This window comes from Heteronotia binoei, chromosome 12, assembly GCF_032191835.1.
Source record: "Heteronotia binoei isolate CCM8104 ecotype False Entrance Well chromosome 12, APGP_CSIRO_Hbin_v1, whole genome shotgun sequence".
NCBI lineage: Eukaryota > Metazoa > Chordata > Lepidosauria > Squamata > Gekkonidae > Heteronotia > Heteronotia binoei.
Window position 1 is genome coordinate 5,571,167 of NC_083234.1, and position 24,055 is coordinate 5,595,221.

Here is a 24,055-nt window from a genome sequence, read left to right on the forward strand (position 1 = left end):
CTTTTGAGGTTTCTCCTAAACTTCTAAAATTCAAGGCAGGGGAGGGGGGCGCTTGCTTAATTCTGCCCGGCTCTTCATGGGTTAAAAAAGCGCGCTCTGAAGCTGACTTCCCCAACCACGCCCACAGCCGGCGCTTCGCCTTATGGGGATTGTAGTTCTCGGGCCGCCTACTTGCCTTCAAATTTGCATGAGGGGAACCATCAAGGCAGCCAGTTCCGGCGGAGAGGGGAAGTACGGGTTACATCACGCGATGCACGCTGGGAGTGGTAGTTCCGGGTGGGCGGGAAAAGCCTGGCGCGCCTCCGTCTTCCCGTGGTGCCTTGCGCGGCTGAGGAGGTGGCTGACGGAGGCCTCATGGCGGAGACTGAGGCGACGAGCGCGTCTCTGGTGGCGGCCGTGCTGGAGGCCGTGCAGGGCTCCTCGGGCCGCCTGGAGAAGGAGGGACTCGGCGGGCGCATCTCCCGCCTCTCCGATCGAGTGGAGGAGCTCAAGGTGCTGGGGGGCGGGGCCAACGAGCCTGCTTGGGCGGGGCTTAAGAGCGCCACGCCCCCTCCTGTCGCCACCGTCTTTCAGCCCTCTGCGCATGCGCGGACTGCTGGCATGGGTGGTGAAGCAAGGTTGCCAACTCCAGGTCGGGAAATTCCTGGAAATTCTGGACGGGGCTTAAGAGCACCACACCCCTCCTGTCACTGCCGTCCTTCAGCCCTGTTCCTTGTTCTAAAAGGATAAGTGACTCTGAGCATGTGCGGACTGCTGGTGTGGGTGGTGAAGCAAGGTTGCCAACTCCAGGTCGGGAAATTCCTGGAGATTCTGCGCAGGGCTTAAGAGCACCACACCTCTCCTGTCACTGCCGTCCTTCAGCCCTGCCCCTTGTTCTGAAAGGATAAGTGACTCTGAGCGTGCGCAGACTGCTGTCATGGGGAATGGTGCTGACTGCAGGGTTGTCAACTCCAGGTCAGGAAATTCCTGGAGATTTGGTGGTGGGGACTGGGAGGGAGCCCAGCTGAATGTGATGCCATAGAGTCCACCTGACAAAGTAGTTGTTTTCTCCAGAACAACTGATCTCTGTTGCCTGGAAATCTAATTCCAGTAGACTTCCAGACAGCACCTGGAGGTTGGCAGCCTGAACTGTGGGGTTTAACAGGCAGAGTCCTTTAGAGCTGAGCCCGGGTGTGTGATATTTAATGGTGCTTCTGAAAGCATGTGCAGAGTTCCTGCATTCTCTCCCCAAACTGGCTATTGAGTGTGCAAAGAGAATTCGAGATTCTGAAAGTGATTATTCTCAGCCCTGGCATTTGGGGGGAGGGAGAGGTCCGAGGGCCTTCCTATGGGACTGTGTGTGTGCTTGGAGGCTGGCTGTTAGCCACATATTGTGGAGGTAGTTGTGGGATTCCAGATGGGCTTGTGATGACTCTCTCTCCTCTTATTCTAGGGTGAGGTTTGCTGCATGATCAACGAGCGATACATGGAGTTCCTGCCCAGCTTGCAGAATGCCAAAGAACTGGAGTCGGAAGCAGCGGAACTATCCAACAGCATTGATCAGTTGAAAGCTATAATCGAAACAGAGGTGATACCATCTTTGTAGACACTAAATGGCCGAGAGATTTGAGACTGGTTACTAAAGCGCTCAACCAAATAGCTGTAGTAAAGTAATGGGATGGCCTTTGGGAGGGCTTTTTTTGTAGAAAAAGGCCAGCAGGAACTCATTTGTATATTAGGCCACACCCCAGACACCAAGCCAGCCGGAACTGCAATCCGGTTCGCAGAGAGCCCTTGTCTTTGGAGAGAATGAGATTTGCAAAAACAGGATTTGTCGTCTTGGCTTCCTTGCATCACAGCATGTGACTTTTGTTGGTTTGAGTGTTTGTTTCTTTGCCCGCAAAAAGTTTCTGCTTTGCTTTTGAAAATACTAGCCTCCCAAGAAACATCCGCAGGTCTCCACTTCTCTTCTACTGCTGTGCTACAGCAGTAGAAAGCAGCAAGAGCCCCATGCTCCCTTCAAGAAAACTCCTTCCCTGTCATAGATTTTGTTAGTCTTTCAGGCGCTTCTGGACTCTGGCTGTTTTTTGCTGCTGTGGACAGACTTACACGGCAGCCCATCTTCCACTATTTGCTATGTTCATATGCCACAAAGTGTGTGTGTTTTTTTTTAAAAACATTGATATTAAATCACTGAAATAGCTTTAAACTTAACAGAAAATGAATGCTCTTTGTGAAAGGTACCTGGCGGCTGCCTTAACCGGTTTGGGAAGTGGTGGTTGGAAGCCTAACCTAGCCACCCCGCTTCTTGGACCTTGTCATGAGCCCTGATGAGGAGGAGCTGGAAGGGTTAACAGACCTGGAAGAGTTGCCAGCCAGTTCCTCAGCTGAACAAACAGCAGCTGGCCCATCAATCACTCTCCAGGCACCTGTGTCAGCTGTTGACAATCAATCTCCTCCAAGCTCTCCTCCCATCTCAAGAGTTCGAAGCAGGCTCCGGAAAGAACTTTCAGAGCGAAGACATGAGGCACGGCGATGCTTCAGATCTCTCAGCCCTGAGTTCTAGCAGAGTCACTGCCACCCAGGGAGCAGGCTGATTGAGACTCCCATATAGCTCCCACCCAGGACCCATACGGAAGCAACAAGTCTATTCTCTGCCTTGCATCCACACTCCTTCCTGATCCTGACCTGCTTGATTTCCTTGGCACCCTGACCTTTTGGCTTTTGGACATTGACTTCTGATTCCGGTTTGTGATTCTGCATTGGTGACTTGGCTCTTGCTCGATTTCCTGGACTTTGACCTTGGGCTGGCTTTGGACTCCTGCCTGCCTCCACCCTGAGAACGTGACAGACCTTCCCCCTTCCTGGCTCAGCACCTCTCGAATCTAATAAACCCACATCAATGCCGAGCTTTTATGTTGGCCAGACTCAACGTATTTCCATCGTCCGTGGTTTCTGGTAGATAGAAGGGTATCCCTTACGAACAGAGACAGTGCAGATGTGGTCGAGAACCTGACTCTATACAACACATTCTGTTAGTCTGCCCGTTGCTTACCCATCACCAATGCCGCCTGATCAAACCTCTCCTCTTAACCCCCGACTTGGTGACAAACAGAGTTTTTGTCGGCTAACAGATGTCCCTCAATTACTGAGCAGGTTGCAGAATTTCTGTTCCTAGCAGTGACTGAGAAAGAAATTAAAAATGAAGTCAGGTAGGGGAATACCTCGCTCCACTTCGCTTAGTTAAGTTTTGCTTGTAACCTTGTATTCCCATGCTGGTCGGGCTTGCAAATTGCTGTGGTTTGCACGTCCCGTTTTGAAGTTCCTTTGGATCTTGTATTTCTTTTCTGTTACGCCAATGAAGGTTATGTCGGTCTGTCTGTTGGCCTAACCTAGCCTGATCTGGTCAAATCTCAGAAGCTATGCAGGGCTTGCCCTGCTTAGTGCTTGCTTTGGAGACCCCCAAGGAAGTCCAGGGCTGCTGTACAGAGGCAGGCGATGACCAAACGCCTCTGAACGACTCTTTCCTTGAGTGCCCTACAGCAGGGGTGGCCAATGGTAGCTCTCCAGATGCTTTTTGGCTACAACTTCCATCAGCCCCAGCCATTGGCCATGCTGGCTGGCGCTGATGGGAGTTGTAGGCAAAAAAAAAAAAACATCTGGAGAGGTACCGTTGGCCACCCCTGCCCTACAGGTTGACAGAAGCTGCCTGCAACCAATGCTCCCTCTAAGCTGCAGAGTCTTGTGAGCAAAAATTCTGCTTTTTGAGCTACTGGCATTGAAGTTGTGAGCTGCTGCATCAATTAGTTTGCTCTGGGGGGGGGTCATCGTTCCTGAGCTAAGGCAAAAATGTGTGAGCTGGAAGCTAAGAAACTGTGGGCTAGCTCACACTAACTCAGCTTAGAGGGAACACTGGCTGCGACCTGGCGGCGCTTCCCACCGTCACCAATTGGAAGTGGATGGGCAGCTTTCTGTTGTCTCCCGTGCCCTTTGGGAGGAGTGTGAGTTGTGTATGAAAAGGGTTCACTTGCCGCGACGATTCACATTTGGATTTGTGGCTCTTCCCCAGGTGCAGCAGGACCTGAACGTGGCCATCGCGGAATTCACAGAGCTGAAACAACAGCTGGAGAGAGACACCCTCATCCTGAGTGTGCTGAAACAGCTGCAGGAGGTAAAAACAGAGGCACCACCCTCTTCCCCTTCCTCCCTTTCCTTTGGTCTTCCAGTAGGCTTTGAGTTAAATCCCTCTTGCCTTCATCCATTTGGTGTAGTGCGCGGACTCTTATCTGGGAGAACTGGGTTTGATTCCCCACTCCTCCACTTGCACCTGCTGGAATGGCCTTGGGTCAGCCAGAGCTCTCTTATCTGGGAGAACCGGGTTTGATTCCCCACTCCTCCACTTGCACCTGCTGGAATGGCCTTGGGTCAGCCAGAGCTCTCTTATCTGGGAGAACCGGGTTTGATTCCCCATTCCTTCACTTGCACCTGCTGGGATGCCCTTGGGTCAGCCATAGCTCTCTTATCTGGGAGAACTGGGTTTGATTCCCCACTCCTCCACTCACACCTGCTGGCATGGCCTTGGGTCAGCCACAGCTCTCGTAGAGAGACAGTTTGGTGTCGTGGTTAAGTGTGCAGACTCTTATCTGGGAGAACCAGGTTTGATTCCCCACTCCTCCACTTGCACCTGCTGGAATGGCCTTGGGTCAGCCATAACTCTTGTAGAGAGCCAGTTGTCGTGGTTAAGTGTGCAGACTCTTATCTGGGAGGATGGGTTTGATTCCCCACTCTTCCACTTGCATCTGCTGGAATGGCCTTGGGTCAGCCACAGCTCTCGTAGAGAGCCAGTTTGGTGTCGTGGTTAAGTGTGCAGACTCTTATCTGGGAGAACCAGGTTTGATTCCCCACTCCTCCACTTGCACCTGCTGGAATGGCCTTGTGTCAGCCATAACTCTTGTAGAGAGCCAGTTGTCGTGGTTAAGTGTGCAGACTCTTATCTGGGAGAACCAGGTTTGATTCCCCACTCCTCTTCACACACCCGCTGATGTAACCTTGGGGCAGCCACAAGTTCTTATACTGTAATGTGACTAACTGTTGGTGGATGCCTTCAATGCTGATACGGAAGGTAATTAGCAGGTTCTGTGTATAAAGACTGGAGGAAGCCTGGATCAATATAGAGGATCGTCACAATTAACTGTACCAATTAAATTTTATTACTAATATAAAAGGTCCCGAGAAGAAGTATTTCATATCCGAAATGGTTTCCTGCCGTTGGACTGTCTGCAAGGATACATATGAGATGTTGGCATTTTGGCTGTGAGCGTCCTCTCAGCCCCACCCACTTCACAGGGTGTCTGTTGTGGGAGAGGAAGATAAAGGAGATTGTGAGCCGCTCTGAGACTCTTCGGAGTGGAGGGCGGAATATAAATCCAATATCTTCATCTACCTCACAGGGTGTCTATTGTGGGGGAGGAAGGGAAAGGCAATTGTGAGCCACTCTGAGACTCTTCGGAGTGGAGGGTGGGATATAAATTCAATATCTTCATCTACCTCACAGGGGGTCTGTTGTGGGGGAGGAAGGGAAAGGAGATTGTGAGCCGCTCTGATACTCTTCGGAGTGGAGGGCGGGATATAAATCCAATATCTTCATCTACCTCACAGGGTGTCTGTTGTGGGGGAGGAAGGGAAAGGAGATTGTGAGCCGCTCTGAGACTCTTCGGAGTGGAGAGTGGGATATAAATCCAATATCTTCATCTACCTCACTGGGTGTCTGTTGTGGGGGAGGAAGGTAAAGGAGATTGTAGGCCGCTCTGAGCCTCTGTCCTTGAAAGGGCAGCTGCTGTGAGAGCTCTCTCAGCCCCACCCACCTCACAGGGTGTCTGTTGTGGGGGAGGAAGGGAAAGGAGATTGTGAGCTGCTCTGAGACTCTTCGGAGTGGAGGGCAGGATATAAATCCAATATCTTCATCTACCTCACAGGGTGTCTGTTGTGGGAGAGGAAGATAAAGGAGATTGTGAGCCGCTCTGCGATTCAGAGTGGAGGGCGGGATATAAATCCAAACTCATCATCATCGTTTTTGCCTTATGTGGGCAGTAGCTGCGCCAAGCAACTGACATGGCTTTCCTTTTGTATTTTTTTCCATTGTGTTCTGTGATGATGCATGGTGACAATTGATGTTATATTTGGGGATACATTTCTATTGCATTTTTGGTGCAAGGAGAGTCGGTTATGTATTTCTGAAGCTTTTCCTTCTCCGTGATCCCGATACTACTGTGACAAGTTCTCTCGAGGCTGTTCTGCTCAAGAGCTGTTCTTGAAAGAGCTCTCTCAGCCCCACCTACCTCACAAGGGGTTTGTTGTATGAAGGGGAAGGAGATTTGTAAGCTGCTCTGAGACTCCTTTGGGTAACAAAAGGCGGGGTATGAATCCAATTTCTTTTTGTTCTTCTAATATTTGTTCCTTTTCCTTCCAAAAAGTTTGATTGTGCCCTGCAGCAGTCCCTGGCCATGTTGCCGGAGAAGAAGTACGTCCCTGCAGCCCGTCACTTGAAAAAGGTAAGTCCGGGTTCCTTGGACTGCTGGCATTCCCGTAGGAAGGGGCCATTCAGGCCAGTGACAGAGATCTCTGTTTCTTTCAGGCTCAGAGGCGTCTGAAACTGATGGAGTCCCGTCGGGGCTTTGAGCTGAAGATTCTGAAAACGCTTCGCGTCGAACTCGTGACGCAAACCGAGAACCTCCTCAGTGTTTTGGGAGAGGAGTGGAAGCAGCTGGTCGTTTGGAAACTTCCTCAGTCAAAAGGTTTGGGGACTTTTTGGTGCTGGTGTGTCTGTGTGTCTAGCTCTGGCAGGGGGGAGCCTTCATTTCCCTAACGGAAATGGTAGTCTTGCCAATACTCCCTTTTTCACACCATTGTTTTGGCACGTATGTCTTTGCAGGATTAAGTCAAGTCAAGTCAAATTTATTTTTATATCCCGCCCTCCCCTGCCAAAGGCGGGCTCAGGGCGGCTCACAGACATGGAAACCATGATTTAAATAAGACCTTAATGCACAAATAGCTGCAAAGTCTTTTGTTTTTGCTTATCGTCTGAGCGTGCAAGACTGGCAAGGGAGCGGCAGTGACATTTTGTGGTTGTCCCACTAGACAGCATGTCACCATGGGAAAGGAGAAAGCGCCAAGCAGTGTTTCCTGTAAGCTGTGGAGTCTTGTGAGCAAAAAAATTCTACATCTTGAGCTCCTGGCGTTAAAGTTGTGAGCTACTGCATGAATTAGTTTGCTCTGGGGCCATTTTCCCTGAGCTAAGACAAAAATGTGTGAACCAGAGGGTAAAAAGCAGTGAGCTAGCTCACACCAACTCGGCTTAGAGGGAACACTGGCACCAAGGGAAGAAAAAGCTGCTCAGGAAATGCAACTCCTTAAGATTTATTTGCAAAACACATTATGGCTTTTATGCTGCAGATTATCATGACTCAGATCTGGGTTGAAATATCCGTTGTTTCGTGGCCTCGGACAGATTGCCCAGGTTCAATTTTTTGTGTCTTTGCAGTGGTGGCATATCTCACTGGGATGTTGAAAGGATAAAATGAGCAATCTTAAAGCATTTTGCAGCTTCTAGAAGCATAGTAGACACAATAATTAACTGACAACAGCAGCGTTTTTCCCTGGGAGCCTTGAATCGAGTAAAACCTAAAAAACCTACCAAGCTTTTCAGATACCTTCATATCTGACAAAGAGAACTTTAACTCTCGAAATCTTAAGTTCTTGAAATCTTGTGGGTCTGTACAGCGTTGCCAGACTCAAATCTTGTTCCTCTATTGCAGGCAAACATGATTACTCTGAAACATTTTTCCCGGAGTAGCTATGCACGTCTTTAGAATTTTTCCAAGACTGCAGGGGTCAACAACGCAAAGGAGAGGCTGTGAACATCATGCAGAGGGTCCCGTGTTCAATTCCAGTTGTTTTCGTTTAAAGGTTCAGATAGCAGGTGATGGGAAAGATCTCTACCTAAGAGCCCCTGCCAGTCCAGTTAGGAAACGCTGACCTTGAAAAACCAAATGTCTGTCTTGGCATAAGATACAGCTTTATGAGTTTGTTGTGATGGTGTAAACCCTTGGTTTTTATCCTTGCCGTAAATGTTGGGAGCTGCCTTTTTGGACTGCAGGGAAATGATGTTTCCAGGCGCCAAAATGAGATTTAGGAGCCAGTGTGGATTTCAAGGTATAAGAACATAAGAGAAGCCATGTTGGATCAGGCCAATGGCCCATCCAGTCCAACACTCTGTGTCACACAGTGGCCAACATGACACACAAATATATAGTCACTGATGGACCTCTGCTCCATATTTTTACCTAACTCCCATCTTAAAGCTGGCTATGCTTGTAGCCGCCGCCACCTCCTGTGGCAGTGAATTCCAGGTGTTAATCACCCTTTGGGTGAAGAAGGACTGCTCAGCAATTTCATTGAATGCCTACAAGTTCTTGTATTGTGAGAAAGGGAGAAAAGGACTTCTTTCTCTACTTTCTCCATCCCATGCATAATCTTGCAAACCTCTATCATGTCACCCCGCAATCAACTTTTCTCCAGGCTAAAGAGCCCCAAGCGTTTCAACCTTTCTTCATAGGGAAAGTGTTCCAACCCTTTAATCATTCTAGTTGCCCTTTTTTGCACTTTTTCCAATGCTATAATATCCTTTTTGAGGTGCAATGACCAAAATTGTACACAGTATTCCAAATGAGACCGCACCATCGATTTATACAGGGGCATTATGATACTGGCTGATTTGTTTTCAATTCCCTTCCTAATAATTCTCAGCATGGTGTTGGCCTTTTTTTATTGCAATCGCACACTGCCTTGACATTTTCAGTGAGTTATCTACCATGACCCCAAGTTCTCGCTCTTGGTCAATCTCTGCCAGTTCCCAACCCATCAACTTGTATTTGTAGCTGGGATTCTTGGCCCCAATGTGCATTACTTTGCACTTGGCCACACTGAACCTCATCTGCCACATTGATGCCCACTCACCCAGCCTCAACAGATCCCTTTGGAGTGCCACACAATCCTCTCTGGTTCTCACCACCCTGAACAATTTAGTGGCATCTGCAAACTTGGCCACTTCACTGCTTACTCCCAACTCCAGATCATTAATGAACAAGTTAAAGAGCATGGGACCCAGTACTGAGCCCTGCAGCACTCCACTGCTTACCGTCCTCCACTGTGAAGACTGCCCATCTTGAATTTGGAGGCTTTCTAAACTTCTTACTTGAGGCCTGGTACAGCAAAAGTGCTTTGTGGGTCTCAATCCATGGCGGGTGAGTGTGATCCATCTGATGAGTCACCAACTTCCCCAATCTCCAACTCTGGTGCTGTTTCTTTCATCCCAGTGTTACCTCTCATAGCCAGACGGGCTTTTTATAGTTGTCAAAGGGGAGTTGCTTGGGATTCTTCATTCCAGAGTCACTTGGGCACATTCTGACAGTTGCTGTCTTTAGCTTTTTATGTCTTTTGGTGCTTTCCTTCCTTTCTTCGATGAGCCGTGTGGTGTGACTGTAGCAGAGCATAGCTGGGAAGGAGACTGACAGATGGGCTTCAGGAAATAGGAGCTCTCCCTTGCCTGTCTAAGGTTTTATGCCTGTTTTATCCTGCCTTTCCTGAGAGGTCAGAGCAGGTGACAACGAATAGCTGTTGAGAATCAGGGTTTGCATCCCGTCTGCCACTGCTGGACAGGCTCTGGAGGCTTCTTCTTTTGTTTTGAAGCCGCATGTGGGTTGCAGTTGTGGCTGGAGGGGCACGGGAGGGCCAAGGCGTCGTCACTGCGATTCGGCTGCCTTTGCTGTCTCGAAAGCCTCCCTAGCTTGACGCCCCCTTTGACAGGAGCTGGTCTGTGCCTTTCATCGCTTAGAACCTGGCAGCCTGGAGTCAGCCTTGCAGACGGAGTTGCGCCTGCGCAGAGCTCTCACCGGGGAAGACACGGGGATCGGTCCATCTGCTGCATCAGTGCTGCGGGGATTTGCGATCTTGGGCGAGCTCCACTACAAGTTTAAGGTCTTTGGTAAGTCAGCGTGAGTCCCAGGAGCAGTTATTCAGCTGTGGGTTCGTGCCTGATTTTTTTTTTTTTTTTTGCTAAAAGATTTAGTAGAATATGGAGAGGTGGCTGGTCTTAAAGTGAACAAACAGAAATCAAAAATCCTAACTAAAAATATGACATTAAAGGAAGTCTCTGAATTAGAAGAAAAAACTGGTTTCAAGATGGAAAAAAAATTAAAGTACTTAGGAATAGTAATAACAAATAGATGCAGCACTATATACGAAAACAATTACTTACCTCTGTTAAAGGAGGTAGAATCCAATTTAAAAAAATGGAGTAATCTAAGTTTATCTTTTATGGGTAGAGCGGCAATACTCAAAATGAATATACTTCCAAAAGTCTTATTCCTACTTCAAATGGTTAATTTTGCAGCTAAAAAACCCTTCTTTGATAAACTAGATCACCTGATGAGATCCTTTATATGGCAGGGAAAGAAACCCAGGGTGAGATGGAAGAGCTTAATGGATAAAAAAGAAAATGGAGGGTTAGGACTCCCGGATTATCAAACTTACCACATAGCATGTACAGTCTTATGGTTAAAGGACTGGATAACCCTGGAAGATAAACGGTTACTAGTACTAGAAGGTTTTGATCTGCATGCCGGATGGCATGCAAATTTATGGTACATTGAAAAGCCTCAAAAATATTTTAAAAATCATCTAATACGAAAATCTCTTTACGAGGTCTGGATAAAAATTAAGAGACTAATATACGATAAAACACCTAGGTGGCTCTCCCCAGTAGAGGCCTCGGTTAAGCCGCAATTATGTGATTCTAAAAAGGTGATCAGATACTCCGTGCTATTAGACGAAAATGGAAAGTTGAGAAAGAAGGAAGATTTAGAAGCCATTGGGATTAATATTGACTGGTGGGTTATGATACAAATTGTTACAAAATACAACAAAAATAGAATATTAGGTTTCACTAAGAATAATTTTGACTTTGATAGAATACTAGCCACTGGACAAGAAAAAGTAATCAAGAAGGTTTATAATTACATGATGCAAATTAAATTGGAGGGTGAAGTGGTTAAGGAATCTATGGTAAAATGGGCAAAAAACCTGGGGAAAAATATCACTCTAGAACAATGGGAACTTCTATGGAAAAATAATGACAAAATTATGAAACCTGTCAATTTTAGAGAAAAATTTTTCAAGCTTTTCCACAGATGGTATATTACTCCGGTCCAGTTAAATAAAATTGATAAATCTGTATCCCCTAAGTGTTGGAAATGTGAAAATATGTCAGGTTCGTTTTATCATCTATGGTGGACCTGTAACCTGGCGAAAAGATTCTGGGTGGATATCCATAAAATGTTAAAAGATATATCTAAGTCAAATATATCATTCAAACCAGAAATGATGTTACTTTCGTTAGTCAGAGATGAAGTCTCTCGCGAGGACGAATATATCATAGTTTATATTCTGACAGCGGCTAGAATACTCTTTGCCAAATGTTGGAGACAGAAATCTATCCCCCAAAGGGATGATGTAGTTCAGAAAATACTTCAAATAGCAGAAATGGATATTCTATCTAATTTACTTAAAGGGATGCAAAACGTTGATGCAGTTAAAAAATGGGAAAAATTCTATTTTTGGTTGGGAAAAAAGTGATCTTCCTTTTATACCATTGCTTTGTGTGTTTGATATAAGTATTTAACTCGAGCAAGAAGAAGGTTTAAAATCTCAGTTATCTAACCATAATCCATCTCTTTTAATATAAAAATAAGTCTTTGTTTAGATGTATAGGATGACATTAATCCTGTAAGTTTTTTTTGTCATGTTTATTGTTATGTATGTTTATTATAACTGAATAGTAATAAAATTAAAAAAAAAAAACCCTTACTGAAATCAAGATAAACGATGTCTGGAGCATTAAGTGTTTTACATAAATGCAGCCTGTGGGAATCGAGGCAAGCCAGGCCAGTTCAAAGAAGGGCATCCCTAGGGTAGGGCAGTGCCCCCCCCAGGCCTCCTGCGTGCCCTTCTTGTGTCTTAGTTCTGACTGCTGTCTCCCCCCCTCCCTTTTCTTGCGCCAGGCCAGCACCTGCTGAGTTACATCCTGAAGCCGTTGGTGTGTCATGCGTCGTTGCAGCTCGTGCTGAAGGAACAGTCTGATGCCGTCACGCTGCAGTTGCAGTCCGTGGGCTCTCCCCCAGGCCCCCCGCCCCCCACGGAGGTGTTCATGAAGCTCCGGCTGGTGCTCGAGGCTCTTCATAAGCACCTGTTGGGTACGGAGCATCAGGGTCTTTGTTGCGGCGGTCCAGGGTGGGTGGGTCATGAGAGGAGGAGGAGAAGATGATGATGATATTGGATTTATACCCCGCCCTCCATTCTGAGTCTCAGAGCGGCTCACAATCTCCTTTACCTTCCTCCCCCACAACAGACCCCCTGTGATGTGGGCGGGGCTGAGAGAGCTCTGACAGAAGCTGCCCTTTCAAGGACAGAGTCTCAGAGAGGCCTACAATCTCCTATATCTTCTCCCCCCACAACAGACACCCTGTGAGGTGGGCGGGGCTGAGAGAGCTCTCCCAGAAGCTGCCCTTTCAAGGACAGAGTCTCAGAGCAGCCTACAATCTCCTTTATCTTCCTCCCCCACAACAGACACCCTGTGAGGTGGGTGGGGCTGAGAGGGATCTCACAGCAGCTGCCCTTTCAAGGACAGAGTCTCAGAGCAGCCTACAATTTTCTTTATCTTCCTCCCCCACAACAGACGCCCTGTGAGGTGAGTGGGGCTGAGAGGGCTCTCACAGCAGCTGCCCTTTCAAGGACAACCTCTGCCAGAGCTATTTTTATTTATTTATTTATTCGAGATTTATATCCCGCCCTTCCCACGAATGGCTCAGGGCGGCTTACAACAATCAATCAAACATAAAATTTAAACAATTTCAAGTATAAAACAGTTAAATATTTAAACAGTTAAAACCTTAAAACAAAACAAGGCCATTCCAGCAGCTGCAAGTGCAGGAGTGGGGAATCAGACCCTGTTCTCTCAGATAAGAGGCCGTACACTTAACCACGACACCAAACTGGCTAGTGACTAGCAAGGAAGAGGCTTCTCAAACGGAGCCATACGGCAGGAAGGAAACGGTTCCTCTGGCTGCCGAAGGATGGGGGGTGGTTTATTTGCAGGGGGGGGCTCCCTCCCGCCTGCCTGCCTCAGAGCAGCTGCGGGTGTTTGAGGCTGAGCGTTCTGAGTCACCTCGTCTGTTTACACCAGCCGATCCCGCCGACCCGAATGCGGAAGGCACCGAGGGCGACGCCGGTCCCGTCTTGGCGGAGGCACTGGGCCAGGTGATTTGGAAGGAGCTCTCTGACTGCCTCACGTCCCACTGCTTAGTGCACTCGATCCCAAACAGCAGCAGCAAACTGGGGCAGTACGTCGAGGTGAGTGCGGTGGCCTCTTCCCACATTGCTCCGTGCATGGTGTGGTCAGATCTGTACATAAGAGAACCTAAGAGAAGCCATGTTGGATCAGCCAATGGCCCATCCCGTCCAACACTCTGTCACGCAGTGGCCAAAAAACCCAGGTGCCGTCAGGAGGTCCATCAGTGGGGCCAGGACACTAGAAGCCCTCCCACTGTCCCCCCCCCAAGCACCAAGAACACAGAGTATCCCTGCCCCAGACATAAGAACATAAGAGAAGCCATGTTGGATCAGGCCAATGGCCCATCCCGTCAGACACTCTGTGTCACACAGTGGCCAAAAAACCCCAGGTGCCATCAAAAGGTCCATCAGTGGGACCAGGACACTAGAAGTCCTCGCACTGTGCCCGCCCCCCCAAGCACCAAGCATATAGGGCATCAATGCCCCAGACAGAGAGTTCCATCCACTACCTTGTGGCTAATAGCCACTGATGGACCTTTGCTCTATATGTTTATCCAGTCCCCTCTTGAAGCTATCTGTGCTTGCAGCCGCCACCACCTCCCGTGGCAGTGAATTCCATATGTGAATCACTCTTTGGGTTACTTCCTTTTATCAGTTCTAACCTGACTGTACCGCGATGTGGTGAAGGTAAACCTCACTGTGTTTTTTCTTCCCTTCTGGGGCAATCATCCCTGCTATCCTGAAGTTCCAAATGCTGTATTAGCATAAAGGGAAGCCTTTGACAATTCAGGGAAAAGAATCCTGTCTTAAAGCTAGGGAGGGACCATGGCTCAGTGGAAGAGCATCTGCTTGGTGTGCAGAAGGTCCCAGGTTCAATCCCTGGCATCTCCAGTTAAAAGGACCAGGCAGAAGGTGATGAGAAAGACCTTGACCTGAGACACTGGCTCAGTGGCAGAGCCTCTGCTTGGTATGCAGAAGGTCCCAGGTTCAATCCCCGGCATCTCCAGTTAAAAGGTCCAGGCAGGAGGTGATGAGAAAGACCTTGACCTGAGACACTGGCTCAGTGGCAGATCCTCTGCTTGGCATATAGAAGGTCCCAGGTTCAATCACCGGCATCTCCAGTTAAGAGGGCCAGGCAGGAGATGATGGGAAAGACCTTGACCTGAGACCCTGCATCTCCAGTTAAGAGGACCAGGCAGGAGGTGATGGGAAAGACCTTGACCTGAGACCCTGGCTCAGTGGAAGAGCATCTGCTTGGCATGCAGAAGGTCTCTGGTTCAATCCCTGGCATCTCCAGTTAAGAGGACCAGGCAGGAGGTGATAGGAAAGACCTTGACCTGAGACCCTGGCTCAGTGGAAGAGCATCTGCTTGGCATGCACGGTTCAATCTCCGCCATCTACAGTTAAAAAGGACCAGGAAGTAGGAACCCTGGAGAGCTGCTGTCAGTCTGAGTAGGTAATATTGGCCTTCCCCCCGCTTTTTTTTTTAAATAAACTTCTATTGTCTTTTCAGAAACTCATATTACAGTAACACTGACAATAATAGGTGGGTCAATTTAACATAATCATAGGAGGATTAATTACAAAAGTATTAGTAGAAATTGAGCATTTACAAAAACCCTTAAATAAAATAATAATAAATAAATAATGGTTACGAAATGGTTGATTTGGAAAGTTACCTTTTAAATAAGAAGTATTGTTAGATAACCAAGATGGATTGTCCAGACCAGAAAGGTAAGTTTATAAACGGCATCCAAACCGAGTCACAGTTAGTACTATAAGAATCTGTATCAGATTCTCGTATAACAGATGCTGTTTTAGCCATTAAACAAAATTAAGTTGCTCTCTTCGTAAATAAGAAGTATTGTTTGATAACCAAGATGGATTGTTCAGAATAGAAATGTAAGTTTATAAACGTCATCCAAACTGAGTCAAAGTTAGCGCTATAAGAGTCTTTATCAGATTCACGTCTGCAGATTCACGTTTTAGCCATTCAACAAAATTAAGTTGCTTTCTTTGTAATACTGGCCTTGATGAGCCAAAGGTCTGATTCAATAGAAGGCAGCTTCACCTGTGCGTGTTCCAGCTGCTGAGAGATACCCAAAGGGCCCTCTGAGCCCTCTGCCCCCACCCATCGGTCGTGCTCCCTCACTGACTGCGTCTGCCTCTCCAGGTTATTCACGCCACGGAGCAGTTCGAGCAAGCCTTGAAGGACATGCGGTTGTTAAAGGAGGAGTCCACCGACTTGCTCACGTACGCCCGCAACGTCAATCGTCACTTCGCCAATAAGAAGTGCCAGGATGTGATAACGACTGCGAGACGTTTGATGATGGCGGAGATACACAACACTGTCAAGGTAGGTGAGCGGCAGGATTTCTTACTCTTCCCGAATGCTTGGTTTCCCCAGATTGGTTATGCAAATCCCCTTGCTATCGCGACTCTCCTCTTTTAAGCTGAGGAACGTTTTCCTTTACCAAAGTTTGCATACGAGGCTATGTTTTGGGACACAATGATATATGTTCCAGGATTAGGACATGTCCAATCTCTGGAGGGTAGCTAGATTTTTAGCGTGCCTGTGATTATCAAGGCAGAAGTGCAGATGATAAGAACATCAGAAGAGCCCTGCTGGATCCGACCTGTCCATCTAGTCAACCATCCCGTCTCATACAGTAGCCACATTAGTTCCTCTGGAGGGCCAGCAACAGGGCAGAGAGGCTGTTCAGTCACCATGGCTAGTAGCTGTTGACTTATCCTCCTTAAATCTGTCTAATCCCCTTTTAAAAGCCGCCTGCTGTGGCGGCCATCGCTACATCCGCTGGTGAATTCCACATTTTAATCGCTCTCTGTGTAAAGTAGTATTTCCTTTGTCCACCTGGAACCTACCGCCCGTCAGCTTTATTGGATGCCCTTGAGTTCTTTGGGAGACAGAAACATTTCTCTTTGTCAACTTTCCCCACCCCAGGCATAGTTTTGTAAGTCTCTATCATGTCCCCCCCCCTTAGTCGTTCTCTTCCTAAACTGAAATTTTTAAAGTGACAGTCTTGCAAGTTCCTAGATTGCTGGCAATCTCGGAACCCTATAATGGTCCATTTCCTGTGGAAAGCCGTGCAAGTCAAACTGGTTTAGACTCTAAAAGAACGACGTGTTGACTATAGCGTTAATTTTTATTTCTCTGAGTTTTGTAGTCCACATTTCTCCCTTTGCACAGATGGCTTCAGCACAGTCTACAGGATGGGACGGCCAGTAAACCATGCAATAGGCTTGAGGTTGTTGACCAACCAGAAATCTAAAAAAGAGAAATGAAGCCAAACATAAGGATTGGGGAGGGACAGTGTCTCAGTGGTAGAACATCCGCTTGGTAAGCAGAAGGTCCCAGGTTTAATCCCCGGCAACTCCAACTCAAAAGGGTCCAGGCAAGTAGGTGTGAAAAACCTCAGCTTGAGACCCTGGAGAGCCATGAATGGGACTGTGGCTCAGTGGTAGAGCATCTACTTGGGAAGCAGAAGGTCCCAGGTTCAATCTCCAGCATCTCCAAAAAAGGGTCCAGGCAAGTAGGTGTGAAAAACCTCCGCTTGAGACCCTGGAGAGCCGCTGCCAGTCTGAGAAGACAATACTGACTTTGATGGACCCAGGATCTGATTCAGTAGAAGGCAGCTTCATATGACCATATTAGAGAAGGGACGGTGGCTCAGTGGTAGAGCATCCGCTTGGTAAGCAGAAGGTCCCAGGTTTAATCCCCGGCAACTCCAACTCAAAAGGGTCCAGGCAAGTAGGCGTGAAAAACCTCAGCTTGAGACCCTGGAGAGCCGCTGCCAGTCTGAGTGGACAAGACTGACTTTGATGGACCAAGCGGGGTCTGATTTAGTAGAAGGCAGCTTCATATGTTCATATGCACGAAATGACGCCACAATTACTTGGCTGCATCCTGTTTGCAGTCGAATAGGCCAGGGGTGGCCAACGGTAGCTCTCCAGATGTTTTTCCCCCTACAACTCCCATCAGCCCCAGCCAGTGTGGCCAATGGCTGGGGCTTATGGGACTTGTAGGCAAAAAACATCTGGAGAGCTACCGTTGGCCACCCCAGTCGCTCATCCTTTATCCAGGGAGCTTTGTGAGTCATTTCATGCAGTGCTCCCCAGTCCTCCGGGATAATTCAGCGTTGCGAAGTTTGCGGAAAGCCAGGAGAGCACGAGCCTTTCTGACCTCCTGGGACAGGCCATTCTTGGGGAGGGGGGTGGGAATGAAGAAGGCACCTGTTCTAGAAGACTCCTAGGAAACTCAGGTCAGAAAGACTTGGTGGTCTTTGTGATACCAAAGAGCGTTCTTTGTCTCCCCTTCCGGAATTTGTCGCTACGGCGCAAACATGCACATACTCAGGTTTCTTGTTCTCTTTGTGCTGACCTTTATTCCGTCGTGGAGGTGGCGAATAGAGCTCCCGCTTCCCTTTCTTTTCCCCTCTCAGGTCACCCCCGAGTCCTCGGTGGCACTGCCCAAGCTACCTGAGCCTGCAGCGGGCGACCCTTCCAGCAAGCTGGTGCCGTTCAAGGCGCTTCCTGTCCCAGGGGGGGAGCTGGAGACCAAAGCCCAGCTCAGCCCCCACACCCTTTCCTTCCCCGCCTGCTGCATCAGCGAATCTGTCCAGGACCTGGTGGCGCTGGCTTACCAGACGCTCGAGGAGGCCTCGGCCAGCACCGAACAGTAGTAAGGCCGCTGGAGAGTTTGGGCGAAGATGGGGGGGGAGGTTTTGGGGGAGGCTTTTTTCTTGGGCCTGCAGAGTTCCAAATGATGCATGTTTATAGGATGGGGGAGACTTGTCTTAGCAGTAGTATGTGCGAAAAGGATCTAGGGGTCTTAGTGGGCCATACGCTGAACGTGAGTCAACAGTGTGATGCGGTGGCTAAAAAGGCAATTGCAATTTTGGGCTGTATCAACAGAAGTCTAGTGTCCAGATCACGTGATGTGATGGTATCACTTTACTCTGCTCTGGTAAGACCTCACCTGGAGTCTTGTGTTCAGTTTTGGGCACCACATTTTAAGAAAGATAGAGACATTTCTGAACGGGTCCAGAGGAGGGCGACAAAGATGGTGTCTGGAGACCAAGTCCTGTGAGGAAAGGTTGAAGGAACTGGGGATGTTAAGCCTGAAGAGGAGGCGGCTGAGGTGATATGATGACCATCTTCAAGTACAAGTACTTAGAGGATGTCAGAGAGAGGATGGTGTGGAATTGTTTTCTGTGTCCCCAGAAGGTAGGAGCAGAACCAGTGGGTTGAAATTAAATCAAAAGAGTTTCTGCCTCAACATTAGGAAGAACTTCCTGACCGTTAGAGCAGTTCCTCAGCGGAACAGGCTTAATAATAATAATAAGCTTTTATTTATATCCCACCGTCCCCGCCGAGGCAGGCTCAGGGCGGCACCTTCCTCAGGAGGTGGTAGGTTCTCCTTCCTTGGAGGTTTCTAAGCAAAGGCTAGATGGCCATCTGACAGCAATGAAGATCCTGTGAATTTAGGGGGAGGCGATTGTGAGTTTCCTGCATTGTGCAGGGGGTTGGACTAGATGACCCCGGAGGTCCCTTCCAACTCTAGGATTCTATGATGAGTCCTTAGACCAGCACAGAAGGCAAAGCCCTCATGGCAGAAGGGCAGACCGGTACCTCGGATGACCCGGCTTTGAACCCCCACTTCCACCATGCCCATCGCAAGCTCTCGGCTCAGCCCGCCTCGCAGGATTGTTGTGAAGAGGAGACGAGAGTGATGCCCTCAGCCATTCTGAGGCCCAACCGTGGGGAGAAAAGTGGGAGATGAATAAATGGGACCCGCCCTAGACTGTCTGGCACCCTAGGGAAGGCTTTCTGGTGCTCCGCTCCCCCGCACTGATGACATCACTGAGTCACATGGGGTGCACCCGATTTGGCGCCCCTAAAAGGCAGGCGCCCTAGGCAATGGCCTAGTTTGCCTAGTGCCAGGGCCGGCCCTGCAAATAAATAAGTGCAAAGGTTTAGCAGCAGGGTTGACCTCCCCGCCTCCTAGTCCCTGTCGCTGCCTGAGAGATTTCCCCTCTGTGCGTCAAAAAGGGCCTTGGGCACAGGGAGCCATGAACAGCCCTGGAGAGGGCTGGCATTTGGAGTGTGTCGCGCCAGGCCAGATGGAGCCAGGGCCGGATTAATGATTAGGCCAAGCAGGCACTAGTCCGTGGGCCCCTGTGCCTTTAGGGGCCCCGGGCCGGCTCCCCCTCCCGTTTCCCCCCTGCTTGCAGCCCTCCCGGCTTCTGTGCGCAGCCAGCAACTGAGCGGCTCTTTGCCCGACTTGCCTGGTGTGGCCGCTGCTGGTGTCGTCGCCGAGTTTGCCTCTCTCTGCCTCTCCCCCGCAGCTTTGGCAAAGGGGCTTTGGAGAAGGTGCCTTCAGGCTGCAGGTGGTGGGGCGGGAGCTCCAACTTTGCAAGGGGCCCCTGAGATTTTGCCTGCCTAGGGGCCTCCACAGGGTTTAATCCGGCACTGGTTGGAGCACTAGGCTAAGGCAGCATAGAGGGACCGTGCCTGATAGAGCCCCTGCTTTGTATGCAGAAGCCCCCTCGCCCGTTTATTTTCAGCCAGGAGAGACAGCTGCTGTTGACCCTGGGAAGCTCATTATGCTCTGCCATGGGCACAGCATGGTACCCTTGGCAGCCCGGAAGACCAGAGTTCATAAGGCCATTGTGGGGCAGACGAAAGGACAGCTGTCTGTACCTGCATGGGCATACGTACACAACTGTATGGAGTGACGGTATAACGATATAGTAAATGACAAATAAACTTGACACTAGGCAAAATTAATAAAGAATTCAAGTCCCACGATATATTTTTTCCTAGCCCACGTAGTCCAACTTGGTGTAGTGCTGGTTTGGTGTAGTGGTTAAGTGCGCGGACTCTTATCTGGGAGAACTTGGTTTGATTCCCCACTCCTCCACTTGCACCTGCTGGAATGGCCTTGGGTCAGCCAGGAGAACCTGGTTTAGAACATAAGAACATAAGAGAAGCCATGTTAGATCAGGCCAATGGCCCATCCAGTCCAACACTCTGTATCACACAGTGGCAAAAAAATTTATATACACACACACACTGTGGCTAATAGCCACTGATGGACCTCTGCTCCATATTTTTATCTAAACCCCTCTTGAAGCTGGCTATGCTTGTGGCCGCCGCCACCTCCTGTGGCAGTGAATTCCACATGTTAATCACCCTTTGGGTGAAGAAGTACTTCCTTTTATCCGTTTTAACCTGTCTGCTCAGCAATTTCATTGAATGCCCATGAGTTCTTGTATTGTGAGAAAGGGAGAAAAGTACTTCTTTCTCTACTTTCTCCATCCCATGCATTATCTTGTAAACCTCTATCATGTCACCCCGCAGTCGACATTTCTCCAAGCTAAAGAGCCCAAGCGTTTCAACCTTTCTTCATAGGGAAAGTGCTCCAGCCCTTTAATCATTATAGTTGCCCTTTTCTGGACTTTCTCCAATGCTATAATATCCTTTTTGAGGTGCGGCGACCAGAACTGCACACAGTACTCCAAATGAGACCGCAGCATCGATTTATACAGGGGCATTATGATACCGGCTGATTTGTTTTCAATTCCCTTCCTAATAATTCCCAGCATGGCATTGGCCTTTTTGATTTGATTCCCCCCTCCTCCACTTGCATCTGTTGGAATGGCCTTGGGTCAGCCATAGCTCTGGCAGAGGTTGTCCTTGAAAGGGCAGCTTCGGAGAGAGCTCTCTCAGCCCCACCTGCCTCACAAGGTGTCTGTTGTGGGGGGAGAAGATATAGGAGATTGTGAATCGCTCTGAGTCCCTGATTCAGAGAGAAGGGCGGGGTATAAATCTGTAGTCGTCTTCTCCATACAAAGACCCAGGGTTTTTTTATTGTCTCTGTTTCAGTATCAACATTCCACAGTGGTAGAGGCTAGCTAGAATATTTAACATATAATATTATAATAGAAATTATTATGTTATATATTATTTTTATATACTATATTAATTTATAAGTTGTGATTATTTTACAGGCTGACCTTCAACAAATGAATTTCAACCTCACTGATCCAGTTGTCACCACAGAAATTATTTATGTCGCTCTCAAATATCTAAATGACAAATAATAAAATTAATTAATCATATTAATTCAACAATCCTTATAATACAATTTAAATTCAGTTGTTGAAGGTCAGCCTGTAAAATAATCATATTTATAAATTAATACAGTGTATAAAAATAATAATTTCTGTTATAATATTACTATATGTTAAATTCATTCTAGCCTATGCCGCTGTGGAAGGTTGATATTGAAACGGAGAAAATAAAAAACAAGGGTCTTCATATGGACTATGCAGGCTAGAAGAAATACATCTTGGGACTTGAATTCTTTATTAATTTTGCCTGGTGTTGAGTTTATTTGTTGTACCTGCAGGGGAGCAGGCTTAAACTGGGCAGTTTGGTGCAGTGGTTAAGTGTGCAGACTCTTATCTGGGAGAACCAGGTTTGATTCCCCACTTCTCCACTTGCAGCTGGTGGAATGGCCTTGCGACATAGCTCTGGCAGAGTTGTCCTTGAAAGGGCAGCTGCTGTGAGAGCCCTCTCAGCCCCACCCACTCACAGGATGTCTGTTATGTGGGGAGAAGATGTAGGAGATTGTAAGCCGCTCTGAGTGATTCAGAGAGAAGGGCGGGGTATAAATCTTCAGTCTTCTTCTTCAAGCGAGCATCTTCCATCTTCTCTGCATCTGGCAGAAGCCTTGGGATTCTGTGCTACAAGTGAATTCTGTCAGAAAGAGCCAGTTTGGTGTAGTGGTTAAGTATGTTGACTCTTACCTGGGAGAACCGGGTTTGATTCCCCACTCCTCCACTTGTACCTGCTGGAATGGCCTTGGGTCAGCCATAGTTATCACAGAGGTTGTCCTTAAAAGGGCAGCTGCTGTGAGAGTCCTCTCAGCCTCACCCACCTCACAGGGTGTTTGTTGTGGGAGAGGAAGATAAAGGAGATTCTGAGCCGCTCTGTGACTCTGAGATTCAGAGTATAGGATGGGATATGAATCCAATTTCATCTTCTTCTGTCGTGGGATGAGGCCAATGACCTCTCTGCTTCCCTCCTACAGCAACACCCAGCTCTTCTACTTGGTGCGGGACATCTTCTACATGTTCTGGGACGTCGTACCGATGTATCATAAGTGAGTGGAGCCCTGCAAGACCATGCTTCTCCTCCAGAGGTTTGGGGTTCCTTTGTCTGCTTGAGTTTCTCCCCTTGTTTCCTTCAGCTGTCTCAAGCTCTCCCAGGTGCTTCAGGAGCTGGGCAAAATATCGGGGCTGGGGGGAATGGAGGAATGTGCCAAGGTCCTTTGGTATACCCGTCAGCTTGACGTCTATACCTGGAAAAGTTTTAGAACAAATCATCAGTCCGTCAGTCCTTGAACATTTAGAAAAGATGGCTGTGATTACTAAGAGCCAGCATGGGTTTCTCAAGAACAAGTCATGTCAGACTAACCTGATCTCCTTTTTTGAGAAAGTTACTGCCTTGCTGTATCAGGGGAATGCTGTAGATATAGTTTATCTTGATTTCAGTAAGGCTTTTGATAACGTTCCACATACTGTCCTTATTGACAAATTGGTAAAATGTGGTTTGGACCCTGTTACTGTTAACTGGATTTGTAACTGATAGACAGAGTGCTTATGGATGGTTCCTCAATTCTTGGAGAGGAGTGACAAGTGGAGTGCCTCAAGGATCTGACCTGGGACCTGTTTCGTTCAACATCTTCATAAATGATTTGGATGAAGGAATCGAGGGAATGCTTATTAAATTTGCAGGTGATACTAAATTGGGAGGGGTCGCAAGTACAGTAGAAGAAAGAGACAGGATACAGGATGATCTTGACAGGTTGGAAAACTTGGCTTAAAAAAAAATGAATTTTAGCGGGGATAAATGTAAAGTTTTGCATTTAAGTAGGAAAAATCCAGTGCATAATTATAGGATGGGGGTGACTTGTCTTGGCAGTAGTATGTGCGAAAAGGATCTAGGGGTCTTGGTGGACCATACGCTGAACATGAGTCAGCAGTGTGATGTAGTGGCTAAAAAGACAAATTCAGTATTGGGCTGTATCAACAGAAGCGCCACAATTTAAGAAGGATACAGACCCGCTGGAACGGGTCCAGAGGAGGGCAGCAAAGATGGTGAGGGGTCTGGAGACCAAGTCCTGTGAGGAAAGGTTGAAGGAGCTGGGGATGTTTAGCCTGGAGAGGAGGCGGCTGAGAGGTGAGAGGATCGCCATCTTCTAGTAGTTGAAGGGCTGTCATAGAGAGGATGGTGCAGAATTGTTTTCTGCCCCGCCCCCCATGGCACCATGAAGGTCACTGGCCTACTGTGGGCCAGTCTTTCTGCCTTTCCCTATGTGGTGTAGTGGATTAGGGCCCCCTAACCCCATTCCTTCTGGGGAAGCTTGGCCCAGTCACATCCTTTCAGTCTAACCCACCCCAAAGGGTTGTTGTGAGGAGGAGAGAATGATGTAGGCCTCTTTGGATCTCTGTTGAGAAAGGCAGGGTACAAATGAAGAAAATAACATTATCCCACTCTGAGGTCCTTGGCGGGCAAGATAAAAATTAGTTTCTGGGTCTACCACCTTCAAAAGATTGTGCACGTGTGTCTTCCAAGCACCACCACT

General features: G+C 48.1%; 1 protein-coding gene across 1 annotated transcript in view; it reads left to right on the forward strand.

Moving 5' to 3' along the window:
• The first annotated feature begins 309 nt into the window (after positions 1 to 309).
• The window catches only part of ZW10 (zw10 kinetochore protein), a 35,332-nt gene continuing 11,586 nt past the window's right edge, over positions 310 to 24,055 (forward strand). The window contains exons 1-11 of the mRNA XM_060251343.1: positions 310 to 492; positions 1,433 to 1,567; positions 4,049 to 4,150; positions 6,453 to 6,530; positions 6,614 to 6,773; positions 9,872 to 10,021; positions 12,096 to 12,287; positions 13,277 to 13,443; positions 15,557 to 15,739; positions 17,844 to 18,082; positions 22,499 to 22,570. Of these exons, the coding sequence (XP_060107326.1) occupies positions 355 to 492; positions 1,433 to 1,567; positions 4,049 to 4,150; positions 6,453 to 6,530; positions 6,614 to 6,773; positions 9,872 to 10,021; positions 12,096 to 12,287; positions 13,277 to 13,443; positions 15,557 to 15,739; positions 17,844 to 18,082; positions 22,499 to 22,570 (1,616 nt within the window). The 5' untranslated portion in view covers positions 310 to 354. The remainder of the gene's footprint in view (positions 493 to 1,432; positions 1,568 to 4,048; positions 4,151 to 6,452; positions 6,531 to 6,613; positions 6,774 to 9,871; positions 10,022 to 12,095; positions 12,288 to 13,276; positions 13,444 to 15,556; positions 15,740 to 17,843; positions 18,083 to 22,498; positions 22,571 to 24,055) is intronic.